This window comes from Struthio camelus, chromosome 3 (genome assembly GCF_040807025.1).
Source record: "Struthio camelus isolate bStrCam1 chromosome 3, bStrCam1.hap1, whole genome shotgun sequence".
Taxonomy (NCBI): Eukaryota; Metazoa; Chordata; class Aves; order Struthioniformes; family Struthionidae; genus Struthio; species Struthio camelus.
The window spans coordinates 6,480,829-6,507,328 of record NC_090944.1 but is presented as its reverse complement, the minus strand read 5'-3'; the positions used below and the strand labels follow the sequence as shown (position 1 = coordinate 6,507,328).

The 26,500-nt window shown below is 56.4% G+C and overlaps 1 protein-coding gene across 1 annotated transcript in view; it reads right to left on the bottom strand.

Annotated features, from left to right (window-relative positions):
- LOC104142785 (otoferlin-like) overlaps positions 1-26,500 on the bottom strand; it is a 186,984-nt gene that overhangs the window by 38,085 nt on the left and 122,399 nt on the right. Inside the window, 7 exon segments of the mRNA XM_068936385.1 lie at positions 470-629; positions 1,946-2,030; positions 2,931-2,993; positions 3,487-3,618; positions 5,349-5,403; positions 5,708-5,834; positions 7,667-7,762. Coding sequence (XP_068792486.1) covers positions 470-629; positions 1,946-2,030; positions 2,931-2,993; positions 3,487-3,618; positions 5,349-5,403; positions 5,708-5,834; positions 7,667-7,762 — 718 coding nt within the window.

The following is a 26,500-nucleotide window of genomic DNA, read 5'->3' as shown; positions in this document are numbered from 1 at the left end:
ACCTGGCAAACACTTACACAAACTGCTCCTCTCTGTCCTTGCACTGGGTAGGGAGACCTCAGCCATCATTTCCCATCTTCCCTTCAACCTCACTTCTGTGGCTCCCATTCAACGGCCAACTGGAGCAACAGCTAAAAAGCACGGACATTATGTTGGTTCACATCAGGCTGGTGCTGGTATGCAGAAGTGAACAACCAGCAGCAGAGGGTCTGAACTGATATAAAGGACTGGTCTGTAGTGATGTGACCAGGATTTGCATCAGTAATCTAGCAACTCTTCTCTTTCCAAGAAACAATCTAGTTGGCACTTCTGATTGCAGTGCACAAGTTAAGCATGCCTATTAGAGGGGCTGTCAGCCTAATTGGGAAGGGGTGCTGTCCTTACTGAATAATCCAAAATAAAGTGACACAAAAAGCTCATAGCTCATTCCCAAGGAAGGATACAGGAAATCGGCTCTACGAATCCTTACCCCTCAATATCATCCTCATCTGTCTCATTGGCTTTGTGTGGTGTCTTGATGTTGTCCCCTTTCCCTACCACAGCAACGTCACACTTCAGATAACCTTTAAGTCCAGCAGTGAGATCCTCAGGGTCAGAAAGGATGGCCCATTTGTGATAGAACTGGTGCTCTGAAAGCCATGGAACAAGACAGACATTTATCAGAATTACAGGAATTACTGTGAGCACTGGGCATGTCTGTCCACTTGACTGCAGAAGCCTGCATGCATGCCTAAGAGACATCTTCAGGTGTGAGGAATTCCAGACAGAACCCCCTGAAAATCCATTGGGAGAATCTGCCTCATGTTGAAGACAGAGAAGCAATGGGATAAACTGCCTGTAGAGGTGTGGAGTTTCCATCACTGGACATTTTTAAGGCCTAGTGCCTCTTAGATGGGCGAGAAAGATCTCATCCTTCTGTGGAGTGCATCAGAGGAGACGCTCTCTTAAGGTACCTTCCAGCATCATTTGCTGAGCACCCCTGAAACGGAAACTTAGCTCTCAGGACTCTTCAGAGGGGCAGAGTGCTACAAAAAGGCCTGATGCATAAGCTAAGATAAAATCCCAGTGATTTTGGATGTCTCTTCTCTAAAGGGAAGTTTCAGGTGTTCCTTACGCTGGCATGCTGCAAGCCCTGGGCCCTCCAAGGAGCCATGCTCTTCTGTACAGAACAGACATTTCTTAGTCTCCTCTCCTGCAGATGGGTTTGCTTCATCAGTCTGCCAGACACGTTCAAGATGATTCACTGATTCAGTGACTTTTCAGGCAGAAGCTCAGTGGGGAGCCTGTCACGGAGTAGGGCTGATCCTTCCCAAGAGCAAGGGTATGGACTGAATGACCTCTCCAGGGACCCTTCTGGACCTCCTTTATACTAATCCCAACCATGCCTGCTTTCGCTGCGCACAGCGAGTGCAGGATGCTGAAAGCTTCCACATTTCTTTTATGGTTCTATAAAACAGGCTTCCCTGAAACAGAGGTCCTCTAAACAAAGCCCACGATAGCACAGTGGATTTTAGTAGCACTCATTGGGCCCCTCTGTGCTAAGTCAAGGCAGGCTGTAGCATCAGTGAGCAACATGACATTCTCACAGAAGCTCTAATTAACCTCTCTTTCTTTGCACACTGGGCATCTTCCTGTCTTGGTCTAAAGGCCAGCCACACAGGGCTAGACCTTCAGCTCTCGGAAAGGTCAACATCTTGCCTAAGCAAGCTAATCTAAGCTTCTTAGGAGGTCAGTGGAGAGAGAATGGCACATCTGAGGACAATTCTACCTGCGTGCATTATGCCTTATCCTAGAATGGGATATACCATCTTCTGGAGAGGCTGAGGGCTCTTTTCGGACTGCAGAAGGAGCCTAGATGACATGCTTGCACCTGGGATACTAAAGACATTTATTTGATGGTGAAGGTAGGCATCTATATGACCACTTGCAAATTGTGGTGACATACCAGGCTGGGTGTAAACAGTTCCAACATCCATCTTGAAGGAGCCTACCAAAGTCCCACTGCGCAAGAGATTTTTTGAGTGGATCACCTGAAAAGTGAGGGAGAAAAACAAGTCAGAGCTTTTTCTATGCCCAGGCATGCTGGGAGGGGTAGGGCTGTTTCTAGAACGGTTCAGTGTCAAACATTAAAGGATTTGATGCATCTTGCTTAGTTTGGGCAGGAGACATAATCACTCTGTGAAGCACAGTGTGGTTGGCAGCTCTTGTTTAGCAGTCTTGCAAGCAAGTGTACACTTATATTCAATAGAAAAAAAAGTAAAAAAAAAAATCATCTCTGAAACAAGATGCAGTGTTCCAGCCACTATGGCAACAAACACTGAGACTTTTCCTCAAGGAAGTGTCTCAAAGATGCTTGAAATCTATGCTTTAATTCCCTTCCTGGGAGAAATTACACAGCCAGACTATGCATGGGATAGATGTGGATGCTCCTAGCCAGCCTGCTTTGATCTGTGAATCTATGAATCTCCTTCCTAGTCTTCCTTTGCGGCTCTGGGGAGAGCTGGAGTGTCTGTTTTGCTCTCATTATTTACACTTCTGAATTTCCTCAAGAGCTGCACCCACTCTCATGCTTCAGGGAATCCACTGGCAGCCTCAGGAAGCTCTTGCTTCTCCCCAAGCCTAAAGAGACATCCTGAGACAGGCTTAGTTTTACCTAGCTAGGAAATACCAGAGAGCAGCCACAGAAGAAGATAGGGAACACGAGTGGAGGGGTGTGGCTGCAGCAATAAGGACACTGACAGAGGGATTGGGGGGGTCTGCAAAGGAGGTGAGGCTCGTAGGACATGAGGGCTGAGAGAGAGGGACTGAGCACCTCCGCTCCTGCCAGAGGTCTCGCATCAAGGGTCTTAAATCCATCCCAACAAGTAAGTAAAATGGGTTGGTTTCCACCAAAGCCCACTGAAAAGGACAACACAACCATGCTCACTTACGGACAGCTTGATGATCTTATCGAACATGACATCTGGGGGAACATGGAAATCAAAGACGAAGTACTGAAAGAGAAGGAGCATGCGTGAAAGCAGGGAAGCAGGCATGGGCTCCTTCTGAATTGAAGGACAACATGGTCCATATCCCACCAACAGAGACGTGTCTGTGCAGAGGAACAGCCTGCAGTTCACGTCACAGCTGGAGAGGGACCCATGTCAGCCCAACAACTGACAGCATCAGTGATCTGAGAAACTAAAATAAAGCATTAACTTCTTGGAAAAACTGAGAAAGTGGGCACAGGCTCATTTAATTTGAGACTGATCGAGTGAGGGGTTTTGTTTTGCTTTGGTTTTTTGTCACCATTTTGTAAAATACCAGAGGGCCAAGGTTTCATCCCTCCTTCTGCATGGTTTGTGATTTCATCTTACTCCAGCAAAAGGTAACAGAAGAAAAAGAAAAAAAAACAAAGTCAAATAAATGTCATTTGCTGTCAAACTGCAGTCTAGGCCTTGAGGAGCAACGAGCCTGGAGCAGCACCTCAGGAAAAATCCAGCTCACCTCATTGTAGTAAGGGCAATTAGTCGAGTCCTTCATGGACGTGCATTTCTTTTCATCTCCAACCTCCACACAGGCCACGGGGTCCATGTTGAGCCCAACCAGCTGCCGTGCCTCAATGACTGTGATGCTGACCTGGGGAGAGAGATTCATGGACCTCCACCTTGGCTGCCCTAAACTGTGTCTCCACCTGGCTCTCCTCTCCAAGGTGCTTTCAGTGCCGGGGTGGCAGCTGGGTAGTCTCTCTTCATCACACAAAAGAGACAGGGCTGCTCCTACAAGCCTGAGAGAGCTGCGGCATGGCATGGGAGGTAGGAGCATCAGAGCAGCCCTGTCCGTTCAGATGGCTCTTCTGCTCCAAGAGCACGTAAGGCACAAAGCTGAACAGATTTAGCTAAGCTGCAGGAGCAGACACTCTGCTACTGATGCCCTAACTGGCTTAACTTGCTTCTGCTAAAAAATACAAGGGGTAAACCGCTCATAAAAGGAAGCTGATAAAAGACAGCTGAGCTCTCTAAAGAAGAGGACAAGACTGCCTGGCATTGATTGCTGCACAAACTGACTTACTGCAGAGGAGCTGAGCTGCAAATGCAACCTCCTACCCCTCACCCAAAGCTGCACCAGCTTAACAAACCCAGCTCAAATCCCTTCCTCATTTCAAGGGCAGCAAGGTAGGTGCGAATACTCTCAGACTCCTTCTGAGGAGGTAAGCAGCTAAGGTCACCGCTCTGTTCCCTCACCATTCCCAATGAAGAGCAGCCTTGTGATACTCCTGTTTGCACTGGCCAATTAACTGAACCTCTTGCTCTGTCTTGCACATAATTCGTCTTGCACCTTCCTCCTTCTCCTTACATTCCGATTATACTATTCCCGAACCAGGGACACTCAGTCCTCGTCGTCCTCGCAACTTGCTTTAGGCTTTTTATGCGTATAATTAAACCTCTTCCACATACTGCTCTACTGCATCTTCTGATGTCAACTGGTCTCTCATGGGATTTAGAAGTGGACGCCGTATATGGTCTACAATAAACCTTTAACAACAAATCATTATTTGCATTGTTCCCAGACATCCCTAGGAACGTGCTACTGCACTAACACGCAAGGACAGAAAAGTAAACGGCTGCCGAATCAGCATGACTCAGGGAAAACGAGAAGAGGAACAAGATAACAGCAACCAGGCACCAACCTACCAGAGGAAATCCAACGAGTACTGCCAGCCAGGCCTCGTCAATTGGGAACGCTAAAACAGGTACTGAAAGCCTTTGGAAATTAAGAGAACTGTGTTGGAGATTGCCTGCTTCAAACCCTGATTAAGCTGGGCTTTCTGGGCTTGTCACAATGGACAGCAAATCCAGTTAACTACTTGAGATATAGCTTATCACTCTAGCATTTAAATACCAGCTTTTTGAAAGTCATCCTCCCACAGGAACAGTACCTGAAACAGTCGTTCACACGTGAGCCAGCCTTCAGACTTAACAAACAAATTGTCAGTTGCTTTTGTGAGCGCAGTACATTGAAACCCGCGCTGGACTCGCTCCCAACAACGCCATGCCAAGGTCCATAACCTGCTGCACGGGGAGGAGGCACAGCCTCGGTGGGACTCCAGCAAGCCTAGGCCTGCTCAAGTGACTGTCAGTCCTTCCTCCTGGTCCCAGAGCTGTCCCACAGGCCATCGGGGACAAAGGCTTCAACTAAGAGATTCAGCTCCTCAAGTAACTACTCTGCTGATAGTTGTGGTCCAAGAAAGCGTGAAAGAAAAGTTCTCAACTTGCCTCTTCCTCCCCTTAAACACTCCCTGTGAAATGGTCTCTCCCTGGGCTCTGAACCCCCCGAGCTGAAGTTGGGGGCACAGCGTTGTCACCTACCTGATAATCCATCGGCCTCCCAGCACTCGGCTCCATTTTGATATCAGGCTTGGACCTTCCAAAGGGCAGGAAAAAAGACCTCCGTCAAACAACAGAGGAACTCACTGCAGACTGTGACAGAGCATTTCCCAGGGTTACTCCTCACAGTGCCAGCTCCCTTGGCATGAGAGGAATATAAACTCCAGGGGCTGTGAAATGCCACTGAACATTCTTTGTTCAAGCGTTTCTGAAAACGGTTGCATGGGGCAACGTGATTTCCAGCATAGCTCAGCTCAGGGGACACATGGCTCTGGGGAGCAGGCACGTCTGAGAGTTTGCCATCACCTCCTGGCTTGCACAAGCTCACATCTGGCCTTCACCTCTTGTTGGAGACACTGGTGGTTACAGCCGTGACGGAAGCCAAGGAGACTGTGTCTGGGTCCAGTCCACCTCCTAGTCTCATGGCTTTTCGGCCCAGGTCTTCTGCTTCCAAAACAGCAGGTTCCTCTGCATAAAGGCACACAGACAAAAGAACGTCTCTTGTTGTTTCCACTCGGTGGATAATTAAAGACTCCGAGAAAGGTAACCAATACATCCTATCAACCTCTCCTGGAAATACAAAGAACAGTGGTCACCTGGTCAGGTCACAGACAACCTGGTTTAAAATGGATTTTAAAAGAGGTTTGCGTAGCGTGACACATTATTCCACCTGTGCTGTGTGCCAGCACAGTTTCATGAAGGCAATAAGCTTTGGAAAACTGAAATCCGACAAATGAGCAATGCAGACTTCACGAGGTAAAAGAGCATGTGAACATGTGCTGCAGCTCTAACTGCCATAAGGTGATGCACTGCTGAGGATGAAGGGAGGTGGGGAGCTGCTTTAGGGTCACTGGTTTGTTTCGTTGGCACAGGGGGAAATACTACCAAAACCACGCATAGAGCACAGACATCGCTTTTGGGAAACAGGTTTCCTACCTCGTGGCTAATCCAAGACTTGGATCAGTTGCTTCACCATAGTCTGGCCCGGTTCTGTGAGATAATACAGAAATAACCTTGGGCCTCAGCTGAAGTGAGGGGGATCTAGGCTGGATGTTAGGAAAAGCTTTCCTAGGTGGAGAGAGGCACTGCAGCAAGTTGTGTGTGAAAAGAGTGTCCTCATTTCCACTGAGGGACCTAAGCAGATTCCATCCTGCCACGTGTGGGTGGAGGGACAGACCAGCACCTTCCCAGCTCTGCTTGCAGTGATTCAGTGGGTTTGTTTGACCCGAGCAGAACTGGCAATCTGCCTGGGATGGCAGAAAGAAGCAGACCACCACTCAGGAGGGATGCTGGGAGGACTACGCCCTGTGGAGGGCAAAGGGGGAGGAAGGATACACACAGCTGTGAGGCAATGACCACATGAACAGTTGTTGCAACTGTTCCCCCACCACTGGTAAATCTACATGTGAATGTACTCCACAATCTGGAAGTACAGCCTTTTCATGCCTTTGCATCCCAGATGGCTTTCCTCATCACCTTAGGTGAAGTCTCCACCACAAGAAGAACACCCTTTCACTGGGGAGGGCAGGAAGATCACCAAGGTTTCAGTATTATGCCTCTACAGTCTGCCAAGGCCTCTACCTCTATAGTGTCTCAGGCCAAATCCCTCCTTTCTTCTCTTAAAAGCTGGCTGAACAACAACAAAGATTTGCCCATGAAGAATATCTAAAGCAACATTTGGTCTTCCTCCACAAAAAGGCATTCCCCAATTTCTTTGTCACTGAAACATCATAATTTGAGCCGAATGGAAACAACAACAAATTTCCGATCGCTAACCACCTTCTGCCTTTCCAGAAAGGTGTCCCATTTCAGCACTGTAGCAGGTATCGAGACCTTGGAACAGACAACCTTGAGGCAACAGAGCCCTACCTCTCACTGTGCTGCTGCAACGCTATTCATGCAGGTCTCCATGCATCACAGAGAAGCAGTGAAAGGGCTAAATCACGCTTTTTGCTCTTACACTTGCAAGTAATCCTTAAAATAAGCCAGAAACTGCCCACCTGACTTCCAGGTTTCACCATGATCTCACAAAGCGGGTGAGATCTGGCAAAGCCTTCAGTGTAAGGCTCTCTCCATCTATCCCTGCTTGCCAGTTCCCCCATGCAGACCCTCTCTCCAGCCTTCACCCTGTCCACCAAATGCTCCCTGTCTAATCCCTGAGTTACCAACAGCGTTGATGTGTGCCACTTACGGGGCGCAGCCGGGGGGGGGGGGGGGGTCTCATCCGTAAGTGGATGGGACCAGGGGCTTTCCTGGAATAGCAGTACTGGATCAGGGAACAACCTCCTCCCAGCACCTACCTTGCTTCCAATGATCATCCTTTGGTGGACGCGTCTTGCCAAGCTTCATGGCTGAAAAAACTCCTTTCCCAGCTCCGGAAGAAGACGTTCTTTCTTCTGAAAGAACTCATTGTATCCTGTACTTTTAGTGGCGTTCTCTGTGACACAGGGGACAACAGGAGGTTTCACAGAATCACAGAATGGTTGAGGTTAGAAGAGGGACTGCTAACTTCCTGCTCACTTCCTCCCCCAGCTCCTTTATCTGGCAATACAAAGGGTCAACCACAGCACACCTTGCACAGGAGAGCTGACTGTCAGCCCAGGCCTCACAGAAAGGCCCCAGGCACTCCCTGCAGCCTGACATCTGCAGAGCTGCATCTGCTGTCTGAGGGTCTGTCTGGGTTGAAGCCTCACACACAGCTGAGGCAGCACCTCCAACAGCCACTGGGGAATGTGCTCTGCAGCATGTCATGACCATGCCCCAGGGAAGGACACACCACTGCAGAAAAGGGAGAGGCACCTTCTTTGCCTGCTGCCCAAACTGCTGCCTCTGCCGGCCCCACTCTGGGAGCTGGGCTCTAGGCCTGGCTCTTATATAGGCCTCTGCCCAGCAGTGACTCACAAGGGTGCTTGACCCACCCAATCAGGAGCCACCTGAAACAAAAGCCCCAACTCCCTCTGACCAGGCCAGCCCAAATTGCTCGTTAGCAGCAGCCCCACCTAGCTAGGACTTCCCAGGAGAAGTTAAGTCAAGGCCCCCTGCAGTAGTCCTTGCCTAGCTCTCCCTTCCTGCTAGCAGCAAGCACTGTCTAGTTCCTCGGGGGTCCCCAGAAAGCCTCCCCAACTTCCAACAAGGCCCACAAAAGGCCCAGGCAGAGCCCAGACACTGCTGCGCAAACTGCTGCGTCTGTTTGCTGCCTCTGTTTGCTGTGCTCTGCAGCTCATCACTGCACCATGACAAGAACAGGTGCGTTTTCACCAAAACAGAGCTGGCCATGCCCACCTCTCTGCCTCTGGGCTGCATCCTGCTCTGCCCCGGCCTGTACCTCCCCCTGCTCCTGGGGCATCTGCACAGGCCACAGGCACACACTAGTGCCCTCCCCATTCCAGCACCTGCCGCAGGGGCAGACCTCTGCAGCCAAGGCCTCCCCTTAACCCTGCCTCCCGCCTCTCTGCCCAAAGCTCCCTGTCTGCCGGGGGGAAGCAAGGAGGCTGCGGCAACAAGAGCCACACAGAGAGTGAGGGAGGGCAGCTCCTCCGTGCCCTTTGGGGGAGCTGGTCTTGTCATAGGTTTGCTCAGGGGACCTGGGCCTTGTGTTGGGGGTGCTGGGCTTGTTGTGGGGGTGCTGAGGGTCACTGAACTTTGTGTTGGGAGTGCTGAGGGGATCTGCTTGTTGTGTTGGGGGTGCTAGGTTTGTTTTCGGGCTGCTCAGTGGAGCTGAGCCTTGTGTTGGGGGTGCTGGGGTTGTCATGGTGGTGCTTAGGGGATCTGGGCATTGTGCAGGAGGTGCTGAGCCTTTTGTTGCGAGTGCTAGGCTTGTCGTGGGGGTGCAGAGGGGATCTGGACCTTTCTTATGGGGCTGCTGGGCTTGTTTTGGGGGATCTGGGCCTTGTGTTGGGGGTGCTGGGCTTGTGGTGGGAGTGCTGAGAGGATCTCGGCGTTGTGTTGGGGGTTCTGGGCTTGTTGCGGGGGTGCTGAGGGTCACTGAGGCTTGTGTTGGGAGTGGTGGGGTTGTTGTGGGGGTGCTGAGGGGATCTGGGCGTTGTGTTGAGAGTACTGAGGGGATGTGGGCCTTGTGTTGGGGGTGCTGGGCTTGTTGTGGGTCAGCTGAGGGGATCTGGGCGTTGTGTTTGGGGTGCTAGGCTTGTTTTCGGGCTGCTCAGTGGAGCTGAGCCTTGTTTTGGAGGTGCTGAGCCTTGTATTGGGAGTGCTGGGATTGTTGTGGGGGTGCTGAGGGGATCTCGACCTTTCTTGTGCGGATCTTGAGGGGATGTGGGCCTTGTGTTGGGGGTGCTGGGCCATGTTTTGGGGTGGCTGAGGCAATTTGGGCATTGTGTTGGGGGCACTGGGCTTGACGTGAGGGGTTGCTGAGGGGATCTGGATCTCTTTTTGGGAGTGCTGATCTTGTCATGGGGGTGCTGAGGGGATGTGGGCCTTGTGTTGAGCGTTCTGGGCTTGTTCTGGGAGTGCTGAGGGGATCTAGACCTTGTTTTGCAGGTGCTGAGGGGACCTGGTCCTAGTATTGTGGGTGCTGAGGGGATCTGGGCGTTGTGTTGGGGGTGCTGGGCTTATGGGGGTGCTGAGGGGTCTGGCCCTTGTGTTGGGGTTTCTGGGTTTCTCAGGGTACTGAAAGGGATCAGGGTCTTGTTTTGGGTTTGCTGGGCTTGCTAGGGTGCGGAGGGGATCTGGACATTGTTTTGGAGGTGCTGGGCTTGTCGTGGGGGTGCTGAGGGGATCTGGGCATTGTGTAGGTGGTGCGGGGCTTGTAGTGCGGGTGCAGAGGGGATCTGGCCCTTGTATTGGGGGGCTGGGCTTATGGGGTGCGGAGGGGATCTTGGGCTTGTGTTGTGGGTGCTCGGCTTATGGGGGTGCTGAAGGGATCTGGGCGTTCTGTTGTGGGTGCTGGGCTTGTTGTGGGGGTGCTGAGGGGATCTGGGCGTAGTGTTGGGGGTGCTGGACTTGTTGTGGGGCTGCTGATTGGAACTGGGCATTGTGTTACGGGTGCTGGGCTTGTGGTGGGATTGCTGAGGGGATCTGGGCGTTGTTTTGGAGGTGCTGGGCTTGTGGTGGGGGTGCTGAGGGGATCTGGGTGGGCTGTGTGTTTGTTGTTTTGGGCTTGTGGGAGTGCTGAGGGGATCTGGGCCTTGTGTTGGGGGTGTCGGGCTTGTCATAGGGATACTGAGGTGTCTGGGCCTCGTCCTGGGGTGCTGAGTGGATTTGGGTTGTGTGTTTGTTTTGTTGAGCTTGTGGGAGTGCGGAGGGGATCTGGGGCTTGTTGTGGGGGTGCTGAGGGGATCTGGGCGTTCTGTTGGAGGTGTTGGGCGCGTCATACTGGGATACTGAGGGGTCTGGGCCTTGTCTTGGGAGTGCTGGGCCATGTGTTGGGGGTGCTGAGGGGATCTGGGGCTTGTTGTGGGGGTGCGGAGCGGATCTGGGCGTTGTGTTGGGGGTGCACGGCTTGTGGTGGGGGTGCTGAGGGGATCTGGGCATTGTTTTGGAGGTGCTGAGGAGATCTGGGCCTTGTGTCGGGGGAGCTGGGCCTTGTGTTGGGAGTGCTGGTCTTGTCGTGGGGGTGCAGAGGGGAGCTGGGCATTGTGTTGGACATGCTGGGCCTTGTTTTGGGGGATCTGGGTGTTGTGTTGGGGGAGCTAGGCTTGTCATGAGGGTACTGAACGGGATCTGGGTGTTGTGTTGGGGGTGCTGGGCTTGTTGTGGGGGTGCAGAGGGGATCTGGGCTTTGTTTTCGAGGTGCTGGGCCTTTTTTCCATGGTGCAGAGGAAATCTGGGTATTGTGTTGGGGGTGCTGGGCTTGTGGTCGGGCTGCTGAGGGGATCTGGGCGTTGTGGTGGGGGTGCTCAGGAGATCGGGGCCTTGTATTGTGGGTACTGAGGGGATCAGGGGCTTGTTTTTGAGGTGCTGGATGTGCTTTGGGAGTGCAGAGGGGATCAGGGCCTTGTGGTGGGGGTGCTGAGGGGATCAGGGCGTTGTGTTGGGGGTGCTGGGCTTGTGGTGGGGGTGCTGAGGAGAGCTAGGTCTTGCACTGGGGGTGCTGGGCTTGTGGGAGTGCTGGGCTTGTGGTGGGGGTGCAGAGGGGATCTGGGCTTTGTTTTCGAGGTGCTGGTCTTTGTTGTGGGGCTGCTGATGGGATCTGGGCCTTGTGTCGGGGGAGCAGAGGGGGATCTGGGCATTGTGTTGGAAGTGCTGGGCCTTGTTTTGGGGGTGCTGAGGGGATCTGGGCCTTGTATTTGGGAGAGCTGGGCTTAGCGTGGGGGCTCTGATGAAAGCTAGGTCTTGTTTTCGGGGTGCTGGGCCTTGTTTTGGGAGTGCAGAGGGGATCAGGGCCTTGTGTTGGGGGTGCTGAGTGGATTTGGGCTGTGTGTTTGTTGTGTTGGGCTTGTGGGAGTGCTGAGGGGATCTGGGGCTTGTTTTGGAGGTGTTGGGCTTGTCATGGGGGTGCTGAGGGGAGCTAGGCCTTGTCTTGGGAGTGCTGGGCCTTGTTTTGGGGGTGCTGAGGGGATCTGGGCTGTGTGTTGTTTTGGGCTTGTGGGAGTGCTGAGGGGATCTGGGGCCTTGTGGTGGGGGTGCTGGGTGTTCTGTGCGAGTGCGCTTGGGATCTGGGGCTTCTATTGGAGATGCTGGGCTTGTGGTGGGGGTACTGAGGAGATCTGGGGCTTGTTGTGGGGGTGCTGAGGGGATCTGGGCATGGTGTTGGAGGTGTTGGGCTTGTCATAGGGGTACTGAGGGGTCTGGGCCTTGTCTTGGGAGTGCTGGCCCATGTGTTGGGGGTGCTGAGGGGATCTGGGCTGTGTGTTTGTTGTGTTGAGCTTGTGGGAGTGCTGAGGGGATCTGGGCGTTGTGTTGGGGAGAGCTGGGCTTGTGGTGGGGGTGCTGAGGAGAGCTAGGTCTTGCACTGGGGTTGCTGGGCTTGTTGTGGGAGTGCTGGGCTTGTGGTGGGTGTGCAGAGGGGATCTGGGTGTTGTGTTACGGGTGCTGGGCTTGTGGTCGGGCTGCTGTTGGGATGTGGGCCTTGTGTCGGGGGAGCTGGTCTTGTAATGGGTTTGCTGAGGGGATGTGGGCCTTGTTTTGAGGTTACTGAGGGGATCGGGGCGTTGTGTTGGGGGTGCTGGGCGTTGTTTTTGGAGTGCTGGGCTTGTGGTGGGGATGCTGAGGTGATTTAGGCCGTGTTTTTGTTGTGTTGGGCGTGTGGGAGTGCCTGGGGGATCTGGGCCTTGTGTAGGGGGTGCTGAGGGGATGTGGGGATTGTTTTCGAGGTGCTGGGTTTGTGTTGCGGGTGCTGGCCTTGTTGTGGGGGTGCGGAGGGGAGCTGGGCGTTGTGTTGGAGTTGCTGGGCCTTGTTTTGGGGGTGCTGAGGAGATCTGGGCCTTGTATTGGGGGTACTGAGGCGATATGGGGCTTGTTTTCGAGGTGCTGGATGTGTTTTGGGAGTGCAGAGGGGATCAGAGCCTTGTGCTGAGGGGATCTGAGGGGATCTGGGCCTTGTGTTGGGGGTGCTGGGCGCGTTGTGCGAGTGCGGAGGGGATCTGGGCCTTGTATTGGGGAGAGCTGGGCTTGTCGTGGGGATGCTGAGGAGCCTTGTATTGGGGAGAGCTGGGCTTGTCGTGGGGCTGCTGAGGAAAGCTAGGTCTTGTTTTAGGGGTGCTGGGCCTTGTTTTGGGAGTGCAGAGGGGATCAGGGCCTTGTTTTGGGGGTGCTGAGGAGATCTGGGCCTTGTGTCGGGGGAGCTGGGCCTTGTGTTGGGAGTGCTGGTCTTGTCGTGGGGGTGCAGAGGGGAGCTGGGCGTTGTGTTGGACATGCTGGGCCTTGTTTTGGGGGATCTGGGTGTTGTGTTGGGGGAGCTAGGCTTGTCATGAGGGTACTGAACGGGATCTGGGCGTTGTGTTGGGGGTGCTGGGCTTGTGGTGGGGGTGCTGAGGAGAGCTAGGTCTTGCACTGGGGGTGCTGGGCTTGTGGGAGTGCTGGGCTTGTTGTGGGGGTGCAGAGGGGATCTGGGCTTTGTTTTCGAGGTGCTGGTCATTGTTGTGGGGCTGCTGATGGGATCTGGGCCTTGTGTCAGGGGAGCAGAGGGGGATCTGGGCCTTGTTTTGGGGGTGCTGAGGGGATCTGGGCCTTGTATTTGGGAGAGCTGGGCTTAGCGTGGGGGCTCTGATGAAAGCTAGGTCTCGTTTTCGGGGTGCTGGGCCTTGTTTTGGGAGTGCAGAGGGGATCCGGGCCTTGTGTTGGGGGTGCTGAGTGGATTTGGGCTGTGTGTTTGTTGTGTTGGGCTTGTGGGAGTGCTGAGGGGATCTGGGGCTTGTTTTGGAGGTGTTGGGCTTGTCATGGGGGTGCTGAGGGGAGCTAGGCCTTGTCTTGGGAGTGCTGGGCCTTGTTTTGGGGGTGCTGAGGGGATCTGGGCTGTGTGTTGTTTTGGGCTTGTGGGAGTGCTGAGGGGATCTGGGGCCTTGTGGTGGGGGTGCTGGGCGTTCTGTGCGAGTGCGGTGGGGATCTGGGGCTTCTATTGGAGATGCTGGGCTTGTGGTGGGGGTGCTGAGGGGATCTGGGGCTTGTTTTGGTGGTGTCGGGCTTGTCATGGCGATACTGAGGGGTCTGGGCCTTGTCTTGGGAGTGCTGGGCGTTCTGTTCGGCGTGCTGAGTGGATTTGGGCTGTGTGTTTGTTGTGTTGAGCTTCTGGGAGTGCGGAGGGGATCTGGGGCTTGTTGTGGGGTTGCTGAGGGGATCTGGGCGTTCTGTTGGAGGTGTTGGGCTTGTCATAGGGGTACTGAGGGGTCTGGGCCTTGTCTTGGGAGTGCTGGGCCATGTGTTTGGGGTGCTGAGGGGATCGGGGCATTGTATTGGGGAGAGCTGGGCTTGTCGTGGGGGCGCTGAGGAAAGCTAGGTCTTGTTTTAGGGGTGCTGGGCCTTGTTTTGGGAGTGCAGAGGGGATCAGGGCCTTGTTTTGGGGGTGCTGAGGAGATCTGGGCCTTGTGTCGGGGGAGCTGGGCCTTGTGTTGGGAGTGCTGGTCTTGTCGTGGGGGTGCAGAGGGGAGCTGGGCGTTGTGTTGGACATGCTGGGCCTTGTTTTGGGGGATCTGGGTGTTGTGTTGGGGGAGCTAGGCTTGTCATGAGGGTACTGAACGGGATCTGGGTGTTGTGTTGGGGGTGCTGGGCCTTGTTGTGGGGGTGCAGAGGGGATCTGGGCTTTGTTTTCGAGGTGCTGGGCTTGTGTTGGAGTTGCTGGGCCTTGTTTTGGGGATGCAGAGGGGAACTGGGCGTTGTGTTGGAGGTGCTGGGTCTTGTTTTGGAGGATCTGGGTATTGTGTTGGGGGTGCTAGGCTTGTCATGAGGGTACTGAACGGGATCTGGGCGTTGTGTTGGGGGTGCTTGGCTTGTTGTTGGGGTACTGAGGGTATCTGGACATTGTTTTGGATGTGCTCGGCTTGTGGTGGGTGTGCTGAGGGGATCTGGGGCCTTGTGTTGGGGGTGCTGGGTGTTCTGTGCGAGTGCGCTTGGGATCTGGGGCTTCTATTGGAGATGCTGGGCTTGTGGTGGGGGTACTGAGGAGATCTGGGGCTTGTTGTGGGGGTGCTGAGGGGATCTGGGCGTTGTGGTGGGGGTGCTCAGGAGATCGGGGCCTTGTATTGTGGGTACTGAGGGGATCAGGGGCTTGTTTTTGAGGTGCTGGATGTGCTTTGGGAGTGCAGAGGGGATCAGGGCCTTGTGGTGGGGGTGCTGAGGGGATCAGGGCGTTGTGTTGGGGGTGCTGGGCTTGTGGTGGGGGTGCTGAGGAGAGCTAGGTCTTGCACTGGGGGTGCTGGGCTTGTGGGAGTGCTGGGCTTGTGGTGGGGGTGCAGAGGGGATCTGGGCTTTGTTTTCGAGGTGCTGGTCTTTGTTGTGGGGCTGCTGATGGGATCTGGGCCTTGTGTCGGGGGAGCAGAGGGGGATCTGGGCATTGTGTTGGAAGTGCTGGGCCTTGTTTTGGGGGTGCTGAGGGGATCTGGGCCTTGTATTTGGGAGAGCTGGGCTTAGCGTGGGGGCTCTGATGAAAGCTAGGTCTTGTTTTCGGGGTGCTGGGCCTTGTTTTGGGAGTGCAGAGGGGATCCGGGCCTTGTGTTGGGGGTGCTGAGTGGATTTGGGCTGTGTGTTTGTTGTGTTGGGCTTGTGGGAGTGCTGAGGGGATCTGGGGCTTGTTTTGGAGGTGTTGGGCTTGTCATGGGGGTGCTGAGGGGAGCTAGGCCTTGTCTTGGGAGTGCTGGGCCTTGTTTTGGGGGTGCTGAGGGGATCTGGGCTGTGTGTTGTTTTGGGCTTGTGGGAGTGCTGAGGGGATCTGGGGCCTTGTGGTGGGGGTGCTGGGTGTTCTGTGCGAGTGCGCTTGGGATCTGGGGCTTCTATTGGAGATGCTGGGCTTGTGGTGGGGGTACTGAGGAGATCTGGGGCTTGTTGTGGGGGTGCTGAGGGGATCTGGGCATGGTGTTGGAGGTGTTGGGCTTGTCATAGGGGTACTGAGGGGTCTGGGCCTTGTCTTGGGAGTGCTGGCCCATGTGTTGGGGGTGCTGAGGGGATCTGGGCTGTGTGTTTGTTGTGTTGAGCTTGTGGGAGTGCTGAGGGGATCTGGGCGTTGTGTTGGGGAGAGCTGGGCTTGTGGTGGGGGTGCTGAGGAGAGCTAGGTCTTGCACTGGGGTTGCTGGGCTTGTTGTGGGAGTGCTGGGCTTGTGGTGGGTGTGCAGAGGGGATCTGGGTGTTGTGTTACGGGTGCTGGGCTTGTGGTCGGGCTGCTGTTGGGATGTGGGCCTTGTGTCGGGGGAGCTGGTCTTGTAATGGGTTTGCTGAGGGGATGTGGGCCTTGTTTTGAGGTTACTGAGGGGATCGGGGCGTTGTGTTGGGGGTGCTGGGCGTTGTTTTTGGAGTGCTGGGCTTGTGGTGGGGATGCTGAGGTGATTTAGGCCGTGTTTTTGTTGTGTTGGGCGTGTGGGAGTGCCTGGGGGATCTGGGCCTTGTGTAGGGGGTGCTGAGGGGATGTGGGGATTGTTTTCGAGGTGCTGGGTTTGTGTTGCGGGTGCTGGCCTTGTTGTGGGGGTGCGGAGGGGAGCTGGGCGTTGTGTTGGAGTTGCTGGGCCTTGTTTTGGGGGTGCTGAGGAGATCTGGGCCTTGTATTGGGGGTACTGAGGCGATATGGGGCTTGTTTTCGAGGTGCTGGATGTGTTTTGGGAGTGCAGAGGGGATCAGAGCCTTGTGCTGAGGGGATCTGAGGGGATCTGGGCCTTGTGTTGGGGGTGCTGGGCGCGTTGTGCGAGTGCGGAGGGGATCTGGGCCTTGTATTGGGGAGAGCTGGGCTTGTCGTGGGGATGCTGAGGAGCCTTGTATTGGGGAGAGCTGGGCTTGTCGTGGGGCTGCTGAGGAAAGCTAGGTCTTGTTTTAGGGGTGCTGGGCCTTGTTTTGGGAGTGCAGAGGGGATCAGGGCCTTGTTTTGGGGGTGCTGAGGAGATCTGGGCCTTGTGTCGGGGGAGCTGGGCCTTGTGTTGGGAGTGCTGGTCTTGTCGTGGGGGTGCAGAGGGGAGCTGGGCGTTGTGTTGGACATGCTGGGCCTTGTTTTGGGGGATCTGGGTGTTGTGTTGGGGGAGCTAGGCTTGTCATGAGGGTACTGAACGGGATCTGGGTGTTGTGTTGGGGGTGCTGGGCCTTGTTGTGGGGGTGCAGAGGGGATCTGGGCTTTGTTTTCGAGGTGCTGGGCTTGTGTTGGAGTTGCTGGGCCTTGTTTTGGGGATGCAGAGGGGAACTGGGCGTTGTGTTGGAGGTGCTGGGTCTTGTTTTGGAGGATCTGGGTATTGTGTTGGGGGTGCTAGGCTTGTCATGAGGGTACTGAACGGGATCTGGGCGTTGTGTTGGGGGTGCTTGGCTTGTTGTTGGGGTACTGAGGGTATCTGGACATTGTTTTGGATGTGCTCGGCTTGTGGTGGGTGTGCTGAGGGGATCTGGGGCCTTGTGTTGGGGGTGCTGGGTGTTCTGTGCGAGTGCGCTTGGGATCTGGGGCTTCTATTGGAGATGCTGGGCTTGTGGTGGGGGTACTGAGGAGATCTGGGGCTTGTTGTGGGGGTGCTGAGGGGATCTGGGCGTTGTGGTGGGGGTGCTCAGGAGATCGGGGCCTTGTATTGTGGGTACTGAGGGGATCAGGGGCTTGTTTTTGAGGTGCTGGATGTGCTTTGGGAGTGCAGAGGGGATCAGGGCCTTGTGGTGGGGGTGCTGAGGGGATCAGGGCGTTGTGTTGGGGGTGCTGGGCTTGTGGTGGGGGTGCTGAGGAGAGCTAGGTCTTGCACTGGGGGTGCTGGGCTTGTGGGAGTGCTGGGCTTGTGGTGGGGGTGCAGAGGGGATCTGGGCTTTGTTTTCGAGGTGCTGGTCTTTGTTGTGGGGCTGCTGATGGGATCTGGGCCTTGTGTCGGGGGAGCAGAGGGGGATCTGGGCATTGTGTTGGAAGTGCTGGGCCTTGTTTTGGGGGTGCTGAGGGGATCTGGGCCTTGTATTTGGGAGAGCTGGGCTTAGCGTGGGGGCTCTGATGAAAGCTAGGTCTTGTTTTCGGGGTGCTGGGCCTTGTTTTGGGAGTGCAGAGGGGATCAGGGCCTTGTGTTGGGGGTGCTGAGGGGATTTGGGCTGTGTGTTTGTTGTGTTGGGCTTGTGGGAGTGCTGAGGGGATCTGGGGCTTGTTTTGGAGGTGTTGGGCTTGTCATGGGGGTGCTGAGGGGAGCTAGGCCTTGTCTTGGGAGTGCTGGGCCTTGTTTTGGGGGTGCTGAGGGGATCTGGGCTGTGTGTTGTTTTGGGCTTGTGGGAGTGCTGAGGGGATCTGGGGCCTTGTGGTGGGGGTGCTGGGTGTTCTGTGCGAGTGCGCTTGGGATCTGGGGCTTCTATTGGAGATGCTGGGCTTGTGGTGGGGGTACTGAGGAGATCTGGGGCTTGTTGTGGGGGTGCTGAGGGGATCTGGGCATGGTGTTGGAGGTGTTGGGCTTGTCATAGGGGTACTGAGGGGTCTGGGCCTTGTCTTGGGAGTGCTGGCCCATGTGTTGGGGGTGCTGAGGGGATCTGGGCTGTGTGTTTGTTGTGTTGAGCTTGTGGGAGTGCTGAGGGGATCTGGGCGTTGTGTTGGGGAGAGCTGGGCTTGTGGTGGGGGTGCTGAGGAGAGCTAGGTCTTGCACTGGGGTTGCGGGGCTTGTTGTGGGAGTGCTGGGCTTGTGGTGGGTGTGCAGAGGGGATCTGGGTGTTGTGTTACGGGTGCTGGGCTTGTGGTCGGGCTGCTGTTGGGATCTGGGCCTTGTGTCGGGGGAGCTGGTCTTGTAATGGGTTTGCTGAGGGGATGTGGGCCTTGTTTTGAGGTTACTGAGGGGATCGGGGCGTTGTGTTGGGGGTGCTGGGCGTTGTTTTTGGAGTGCTGGGCTTGTGGTGGGGATGCTGAGGTGATTTAGGCCGTGTTTTTGTTGTGTTGGGCGTGTGGGAGTGCCTGGGGGATCTGGGCCTTGTGTAGGGGGTGCTGAGGGGATGTGGGGATTGTTTTCGAGGTGCTGGGTTTGTGTTGCGGGTGCTGGCCTTGTTGTGGGGGTGCGGAGGGGAGCTGGGCGTTGTGTTGGAGTTGCTGGGCCTTGTTTTGGGGGTGCTGAGGAGATCTGGGCCTTGTATTGGGGGTACTGAGGCGATATGGGGCTTGTTTTCGAGGTGCTGGATGTGTTTTGGGAGTGCAGAGGGGATCAGAGCCTTGTGCTGAGGGGATCTGAGGGGATCTGGGCCTTGTGTTGGGGGTGCTGGGCGCGTTGTGCGAGTGCGGAGGGGATCTGGGCCTTGTATTGGGGAGAGCTGGGCTTGTCGTGGGGATGCTGAGGAGCCTTGTATTGGGGAGAGCTGGGCTTGTCGTGGGGCTGCTGAGGAAAGCTAGGTCTTGTTTTAGGGGTGCTGGGCCTTGTTTTGGGAGTGCAGAGGGGATCAGGGCCTTGTTTTGGGGGTGCTGAGGAGATCTGGGCCTTGTGTCGGGGGAGCTGGGCCTTGTGTTGGGAGTGCTGGTCTTGTCGTGGGGGTGCAGAGGGGAGCTGGGCGTTGTGTTGGACATGCTGGGCCTTGTTTTGGGGGATCTGGGTGTTGTGTTGGGGGAGCTAGGCTTGTCATGAGGGTACTGAACGGGATCTGGGCGTTGTGTTGGGGGTGCTGGGCTTGTGGTGGGGGTGCTGAGGAGAGCTAGGTCTTGCACTGGGGGTGCTGGGCTTGTGGGAGTGCTGGGCTTGTGGTGGGGGTGCTGAGGAGAGCTAGGTCTTGCACTGGGGGTGCTGGGCTTGTGGGAGTGCTGGGCTTGTGGTGGGGGTGCAGAGGGGATCTGGGCTTTGTTTTCGAGGTGCTGGTCATTGTTGTGGGGCTGCTGATGGGATCTGGGCCTTGTGTCAGGGGAGCAGAGGGGGATCTGGGCCTTGTTTTGGGGGTGCTGAGGGGATCTGGGCCTTGTATTTGGGAGAGCTGGGCTTAGCGTGGGGGCTCTGATGAAAGCTAGGTCTCGTTTTCGGGGTGCTGGGCCTTGTTTTGGGAGTGCAGAGGGGATCAGGGCCTTGTGTTGGGGGTGCTGAGTGGATTTGGGCTGTGTGTTTGTTGTGTTGGGCTTGTGGGAGTGCTGAGGGGATCTGGGGCTTGTTTTGGAGGTGTTGGGCTTGTCATGGGGGTGCTGAGGGGAGCTAGGCCTTGTCTTGGTAGTGCTGGGCCTTGTTTTGGGGGTGCTGAGGGGATCTGGGCTGTGTGTTGTTTTGGGCTTGTGGGAGTGCTGAGGGGATCTGGGGCCTTGTGGTGGGGGTGCTGGGCGTTCTGTGCGAGTGCGGTGGGGATCTGGGGCTTCTATTGGAGATGCTGGGCTTGTGGTGGGGGTGCTGAGGGGATCTGGGGCTTGTTTTGGTGGTGTCGGGCTTGTCATGGCGATACTGAGGGGTCTGGGCCTTGTCTTGGGAGTGCTGGGCGTTCTGTTCGGCGTGCTGAGTGGATTTGGGCTGTGTGTTTGTTGTGTTGAGCTTCTGGGAGTGCGGAGGGGATCTGGGGCTTGTTGTGGGGTTGCTGAGGGGATCTGGGCGTTCTGTTGGAGGTGTTGGGCTTGTCATAGGGGTACTGAGGGGTCTGGGCCTTGTCTTGGGAGTGCTGGGCCATGTGTTTGGGGTGCTGAGGGGATCGGGGCATTGTGTTGGGAGTGCTGGGCTTGTCATGGAGGGTGCTGAGGGGATCTGGGCCTTGTATTGGGGAGAGATGGGCTTGTCGTGGGGGCGCTGAGGAAAGCTAGGTCTTGTTTTAGGGGTGCTGGGCCTTGTTTTGGGAGTGCAGAGGGGATCAGGGCCTTGTTTTGGGGGTGCTGAGGAGATCTGGGCCTTGTGTCGGGGGAGCTGGGCCTTGTGTTGGGAGTGCTGGTCTTGTCGTGGGGGTGCAGAGGGGAGCTGGGCGTTGTGTTGGACATGCTGGGCCTTGTTTTGGGGGATCTGGGTGTTGTGTTGGGGGAGCTAGGCTTGTCATGAGGGTACTGAACGGGATCTGGGTGTTGTGTTGGGGGTGCTGGGCCTTGTTGTGGGGGTGCAGAGGGGATCTGGGCTTTGTTTTCGAGGTGCTGGGCTTGTGTTGGAGTTGCTGGGCCTTGTTTTGGGGATGCAGAGGGGAACTGGGCGTTGTGTTGGAGGTGCTGGGTCTTGGTTTGGAGGATCTGGGTATTGTGTTGGGGGTGCTAGGCTTGTCATGAGGGTACTGAACGGGATCTGGGCGTTGTGTTGGGGGTGCTTGGCTTGTTGTTGGGGTACTGAGGGTATCTGGACATTGTTTTGGATGTGCTCGGCTTGTGGTGGGTGTGCTGAGGGGATCTGGGGCCTTGTGTTGGGGGTGCTGGGTGTTCTGTGCGAGTGCGCTTGGGATCTGGGGCTTCTATTGGAGATGCTGGGCTTGTGGTGGGGGTACTGAGGAGATCTGGGGCTTGTTGTGGGGGTGCTGAGGGGATCTGGGCGTTGTGGTGGGGGTGCTCAGGAGATCGGGGCCTTGTATTGTGGGTACTGAGGGGATCAGGGGCTTGTTTTTGAGGTGCTGGATGTGCTTTGGGAGTGCAGAGGGGATCAGGGCCTTGTGGTGGGGGTGCTGAGGGGATCAGGGCGTTGTGTTGGGGGTGCTGGGCTTGTGGTGGGGGTGCTGAGGAGAGCTAGGTCTTGCACTGGGGGTGCTGGGCTTGTGGGAGTGCTGGGCTTGTGGTGGGGGTGCAGAGGGGATCTGGGCTTTGTTTTCGAGGTGCTGGTCTTTGTTGTGGGGCTGCTGATGGGATCTGGGCCTTGTGTCGGGGGAGCAGAGGGGGATCTGGGCATTGTGTTGGAAGTGCTGGGCCTTGTTTTGGGGGTGCTGAGGGGATCTGGGCCTTGTATTTGGGAGAGCTGGGCTTAGCGTGGGGGCTCTGATGAAAGCTAGGTCTTGTTTTCGGGGTGCTGGGCCTTGTTTTGGGAGTGCAGAGGGGATCAGGGCCTTGTGTTGGGGGTGCTGAGTGGATTTGGGCTGTGTGTTTGTTGTGTTGGGCTTGTGGGAGTGCTGAGGGGATCTGGGGCTTGTTTTGGAGGTGTTGGGCTTGTCATGGGGGTGCTGAGGGGAGCTAGGCCTTGTCTTGGGAGTGCTGGGCCTTGTTTTGGGGGTGCTGAGGGGATCTGGGCTGTGTGTTGTTTTGGGCTTGTGGGAGTGCTGAGGGGATCTGGGGCCTTGTGGTGGGGGTGCTGGGTGTTCTGTGCGAGTGCGCTTGGGATCTGGGGCTTCTATTGGAGATGCTGGGCTTGTGGTGGGGGTACTGAGGAGATCTGGGGCTTGTTGTGGGGGTGCTGAGGGGATCTGGGCATGGTGTTGGAGGTGTTGGGCTTGTCATAGGGGTACTGAGGGGTCTGGGCCTTGTCTTGGGAGTGCTGGCCCATGTGTTGGGGGTGCTGAGGGGATCTGGGCTGTGTGTTTGTTGTGTTGAGCTTGTGGGAGTGCTGAGGGGATCTGGGCGTTGTGTTGGGGAGAGCTGGGCTTGTGGTGGGGGTGCTGAGGAGAGCTAGGTCTTGCACTGGGGTTGCGGGGCTTGTTGTGGGAGTGCTGGGCTTGTGGTGGGTGTGCAGAGGGGATCTGGGTGTTGTGTTACGGGTGCTGGGCTTGTGGTCGGGCTGCTGTTGGGATCTGGGCCTTGTGTCGGGGGAGCTGGTCTTGTAATGGGTTTGCTGAGGGGATGTGGGCCTTGTTTTGAGGTTACTGAGGGGATCGGGGCGTTGTGTTGGGGGTGCTGGGCGTTGTTTTTGGAGTGCTGGGCTTGTGGTGGGGATGCTGAGGTGATTTAGGCCGTGTTTTTGTTGTGTTGGGCGTGTGGGAGTGCCTGGGGGATCTGGGCCTTGTGTAGGGGGTGCTGAGGGGATGTGGGGATTGTTTTCGAGGTGCTGGGTTTGTGTTGCGGGTGCTGGCCTTGTTGTGGGGGTGCGGAGGGGAGCTGGGCGTTGTGTTGGAGTTGCTGGGCCTTGTTTTGGGGGTGCTGAGGAGATCTGGGCCTTGTATTGGGGGTACTGAGGCGATATGGGGCTTGTTTTCGAGGTGCTGGATGTGTTTTGGGAGTGCAGAGGGGATCAGAGCCTTGTGCTGAGGGGATCTGAGGGGATCTGGGCCTTGTGTTGGGGGTGCTGGGCGCGTTGTGCGAGTGCGGAGGGGATCTGGGCCTTGTATTGGGGAGAGCTGGGCTTGTCGTGGGGATGCTGAGGAGCCTTGTATTGGGGAGAGCTGGGCTTGTCGTGGGGCTGCTGAGGAAAGCTAGGTCTTGTTTTAGGGGTGCTGGGCCTTGTTTTGGGAGTGCAGAGGGGATCAGGGCCTTGTTTTGGGGGTGCTGAGGAGATCTGGGCCTTGTGTCGGGGGAGCTGGGCCTTGTGTTGGGAGTGCTGGTCTTGTCGTGGGGGTGCAGAGGGGAGCTGGGCGTTGTGTTGGACATGCTGGGCCTTGTTTTGGGGGATCTGGGTGTTGTGTTGGGGGAGCTAGGCTTGTCATGAGGGTACTGAACGGGATCTGGGCGTTGTGTTGGGGGTGCTGGGCTTGTGGTGGGGGTGCTGAGGAGAGCTAGGTCTTGCACTGGGGGTGCTGGGCTTGTGGGAGTGCTGGGCTTGTTGTGGGGGTGCAGAGGGGATCTGGGCTTTGTTTTCGAGGTGCTGGTCATTGTTGTGGGGCTGCTGATGGGATCTGGGCCTTGTGTCAGGGGAGCAGAGGGGGATCTGGGCCTTGTTTTGGGGGTGCTGAGGGGATCTGGGCCTTGTATTTGGGAGAGCTGGGCTTAGCGTGGGGGCTCTGATGAAAGCTAGGTCTCGTTTTCGGGGTGCTGGGCCTTGTTTTGGGAGTGCAGAGGGGATCAGGGCCTTGTGTTGGGGGTGCTGAGGGGATTTGGGCTGTGTGTTTGTTGTGTTGGGCTTGTGGGAGTGCTGAGGGGATCTGGGGCTTGTTTTGGAGGTGTTGGGCTTGTCATGGGGGTGCTGAGGGGAGCTAGGCCTTGTCTTGGGAGTGCTGGGCCTTGTTTTGGGGGTGCTGAGGGGATCTGGGCTGTGTGTTGTTTTGGGCTTGTGGGAGTGCTGAGGGGATCTGGGGCCTTGTGGTGGGGGTGCTGGGCGTTCTGTGCGAGTGCGGTGGGGATCTGGGGCTTCTATTGGAGATGCTGGGCTTGTGGTGGGGGTGCTGAGGGGATCTGGGGCTTGTTTTGGTGGTGTCGGGCTTGTCATGGCGATACTGAGGGGTCTGGGCCTTGTCTTGGGAGTGCTGGGCGTTCTGTTCGGCGTGCTGAGTGGATTTGGGCTGTGTGTTGTGTTGAGCTTCTGGGAGTGCGGAGGGGATCTGGGGCTTGTTGTGGGGTTGCTGAGGGGATCTGGGCGTTCTGTTGGAGGTGTTGGGCTTGTCATAGGGGTACTGAGGGGTCTGGGCCTTGTCTTGGGAGTGCTGGGCCATGTGTTTGGGGTGCTGAGGGGATCGGGGCATTGTGTTGGGAGTGCTGGGCTTGTCATGGAGGGTGCTGAGGGGATCTGGGCCTTGTATTGGGGAGAGCTGGGCTTGTCGTGGGGGCGCTGAGGAAAGCTAGGTCTTGTTTTAGGGGTGCTGGGCCTTGTTTTGGGAGTGCAGAGGGGATCAGGGCCTTGTTTTGGGGGTGCTGAGGAGATCTGGGCCTTGTGTCGGGGGAGCTGGGCCTTGTGTTGGGAGTGCTGGTCTTGTCGTGGGGGTGCAGAGGGGAGCTGGGCGTTGTGTTGGACATGCTGGGCCTTGTTTTGGGGGATCTGGGTGTTGTGTTGGGGGAGCTAGGCTTGTCATGAGGGTACTGAACGGGATCTGGGTGTTGTGTTGGGGGTGCTGGGCCTTGTTGTGGGGGTGCAGAGGGGATCTGGGCTTTGTTTTCGAGGTGCTGGGCTTGTGTTGGAGTTGCTGGGCCTTGTTTTGGGGATGCAGAGGGGAACTGGGCGTTGTGTTGGAGGTGCTGGGTCTTGTTTTGGAGGATCTGGGTATTGTGTTGGGGGTGCTAGGCTTGTCATGAGGGTACTGAACGGGATCTGGGCGTTGTGTTGGGGGTGCTTGGCTTGTTGTTGGGGTACTGAGGGTATCTGGACATTGTTTTGGATGTGCTCGGCTTGTGGTGGGTGTGCTGAGGGGATCTGGGGCCTTGTGTTGGGGGTGCTGGGTGTTCTGTGCGAGTGCGCTTGGGATCTGGGGCTTCTATTGGAGATGCTGGGCTTGTGGTGGGGGTACTGAGGAGATCTGGGGCTTGTTGTGGGGGTGCTGAGGGGATCTGGGCGTTGTGGTGGGGGTGCTCAGGAGATCGGGGCCTTGTATTGTGGGTACTGAGGGGATCAGGGGCTTGTTTTTGAGGTGCTGGATGTGCTTTGGGAGTGCAGAGGGGATCAGGGCCTTGTGGTGGGGGTGCTGAGGGGATCAGGGCGTTGTGTTGGGGGTGCTGGGCTTGTGGTGGGGGTGCTGAGGAGAGCTAGGTCTTGCACTGGGGGTGCTGGGCTTGTGGGAGTGCTGGGCTTGTGGTGGGGGTGCAGAGGGGATCTGGGCTTTGTTTTCGAGGTGCTGGTCTTTGTTGTGGGGCTGCTGATGGGATCTGGGCCTTGTGTCGGGGGAGCAGAGGGGGATCTGGGCATTGTGTTGGAAGTGCTGGGCCTTGTTTTGGGGGTGCTGAGGGGATCTGGGCCTTGTATTTGGGAGAGCTGGGCTTAGCGTGGGGGCTCTGATGAAAGCTAGGTCTTGTTTTCGGGGTGCTGGGCCTTGTTTTGGGAGTGCAGAGGGGATCAGGGCCTTGTGTTGGGGGTGCTGAGTGGATTTGGGCTGTGTGTTTGTTGTGTTGGGCTTGTGGGAGTGCTGAGGGGATCTGGGGCTTGTTTTGGAGGTGTTGGGCTTGTCATGGGGGTGCTGAGGGGAGCTAGGCCTTGTCTTGGGAGTGCTGGGCCTTGTTTTGGGGGTGCTGAGGGGATCTGGGCTGTGTGTTGTTTTGGGCTTGTGGGAGTGCTGAGGGGATCTGGGGCCTTGTGGTGGGGGTGCTGGGTGTTCTGTGCGAGTGCGCTTGGGATCTGGGGCTTCTATTGGAGATGCTGGGCTTGTGGTGGGGGTACTGAGGAGATCTGGGGCTTGTTGTGGGGGTGCTGAGGGGATCTGGGCATGGTGTTGGAGGTGTTGGGCTTGTCATAGGGGTACTGAGGGGTCTGGGCCTTGTCTTGGGAGTGCTGGCCCATGTGTTGGGGGTGCTGAGGGGATCTGGGCTGTGTGTTTGTTGTGTTGAGCTTGTGGGAGTGCTGAGGGGATCTGGGCGTTGTGTTGGGGAGAGCTGGGCTTGTGGTGGGGGTGCTGAGGAGAGCTAGGTCTTGCACTGGGGTTGCGGGGCTTGTTGTGGGAGTGCTGGGCTTGTGGTGGGTGTGCAGAGGGGATCTGGGTGTTGTGTTACGGGTGCTGGGCTTGTGGTCGGGCTGCTGTTGGGATGTGGGCCTTGTGTCGGGGGAGCTGGTCTTGTAATGGGTTTGCTGAGGGGATGTGGGCCTTGTTTTGAGGTTACTGAGGGGATCGGGGCGTTGTGTTGGGGGTGCTGGGCGTTGTTTTTGGAGTGCTGGGCTTGTGGTGGGGATGCTGAGGTGATTTAGGCC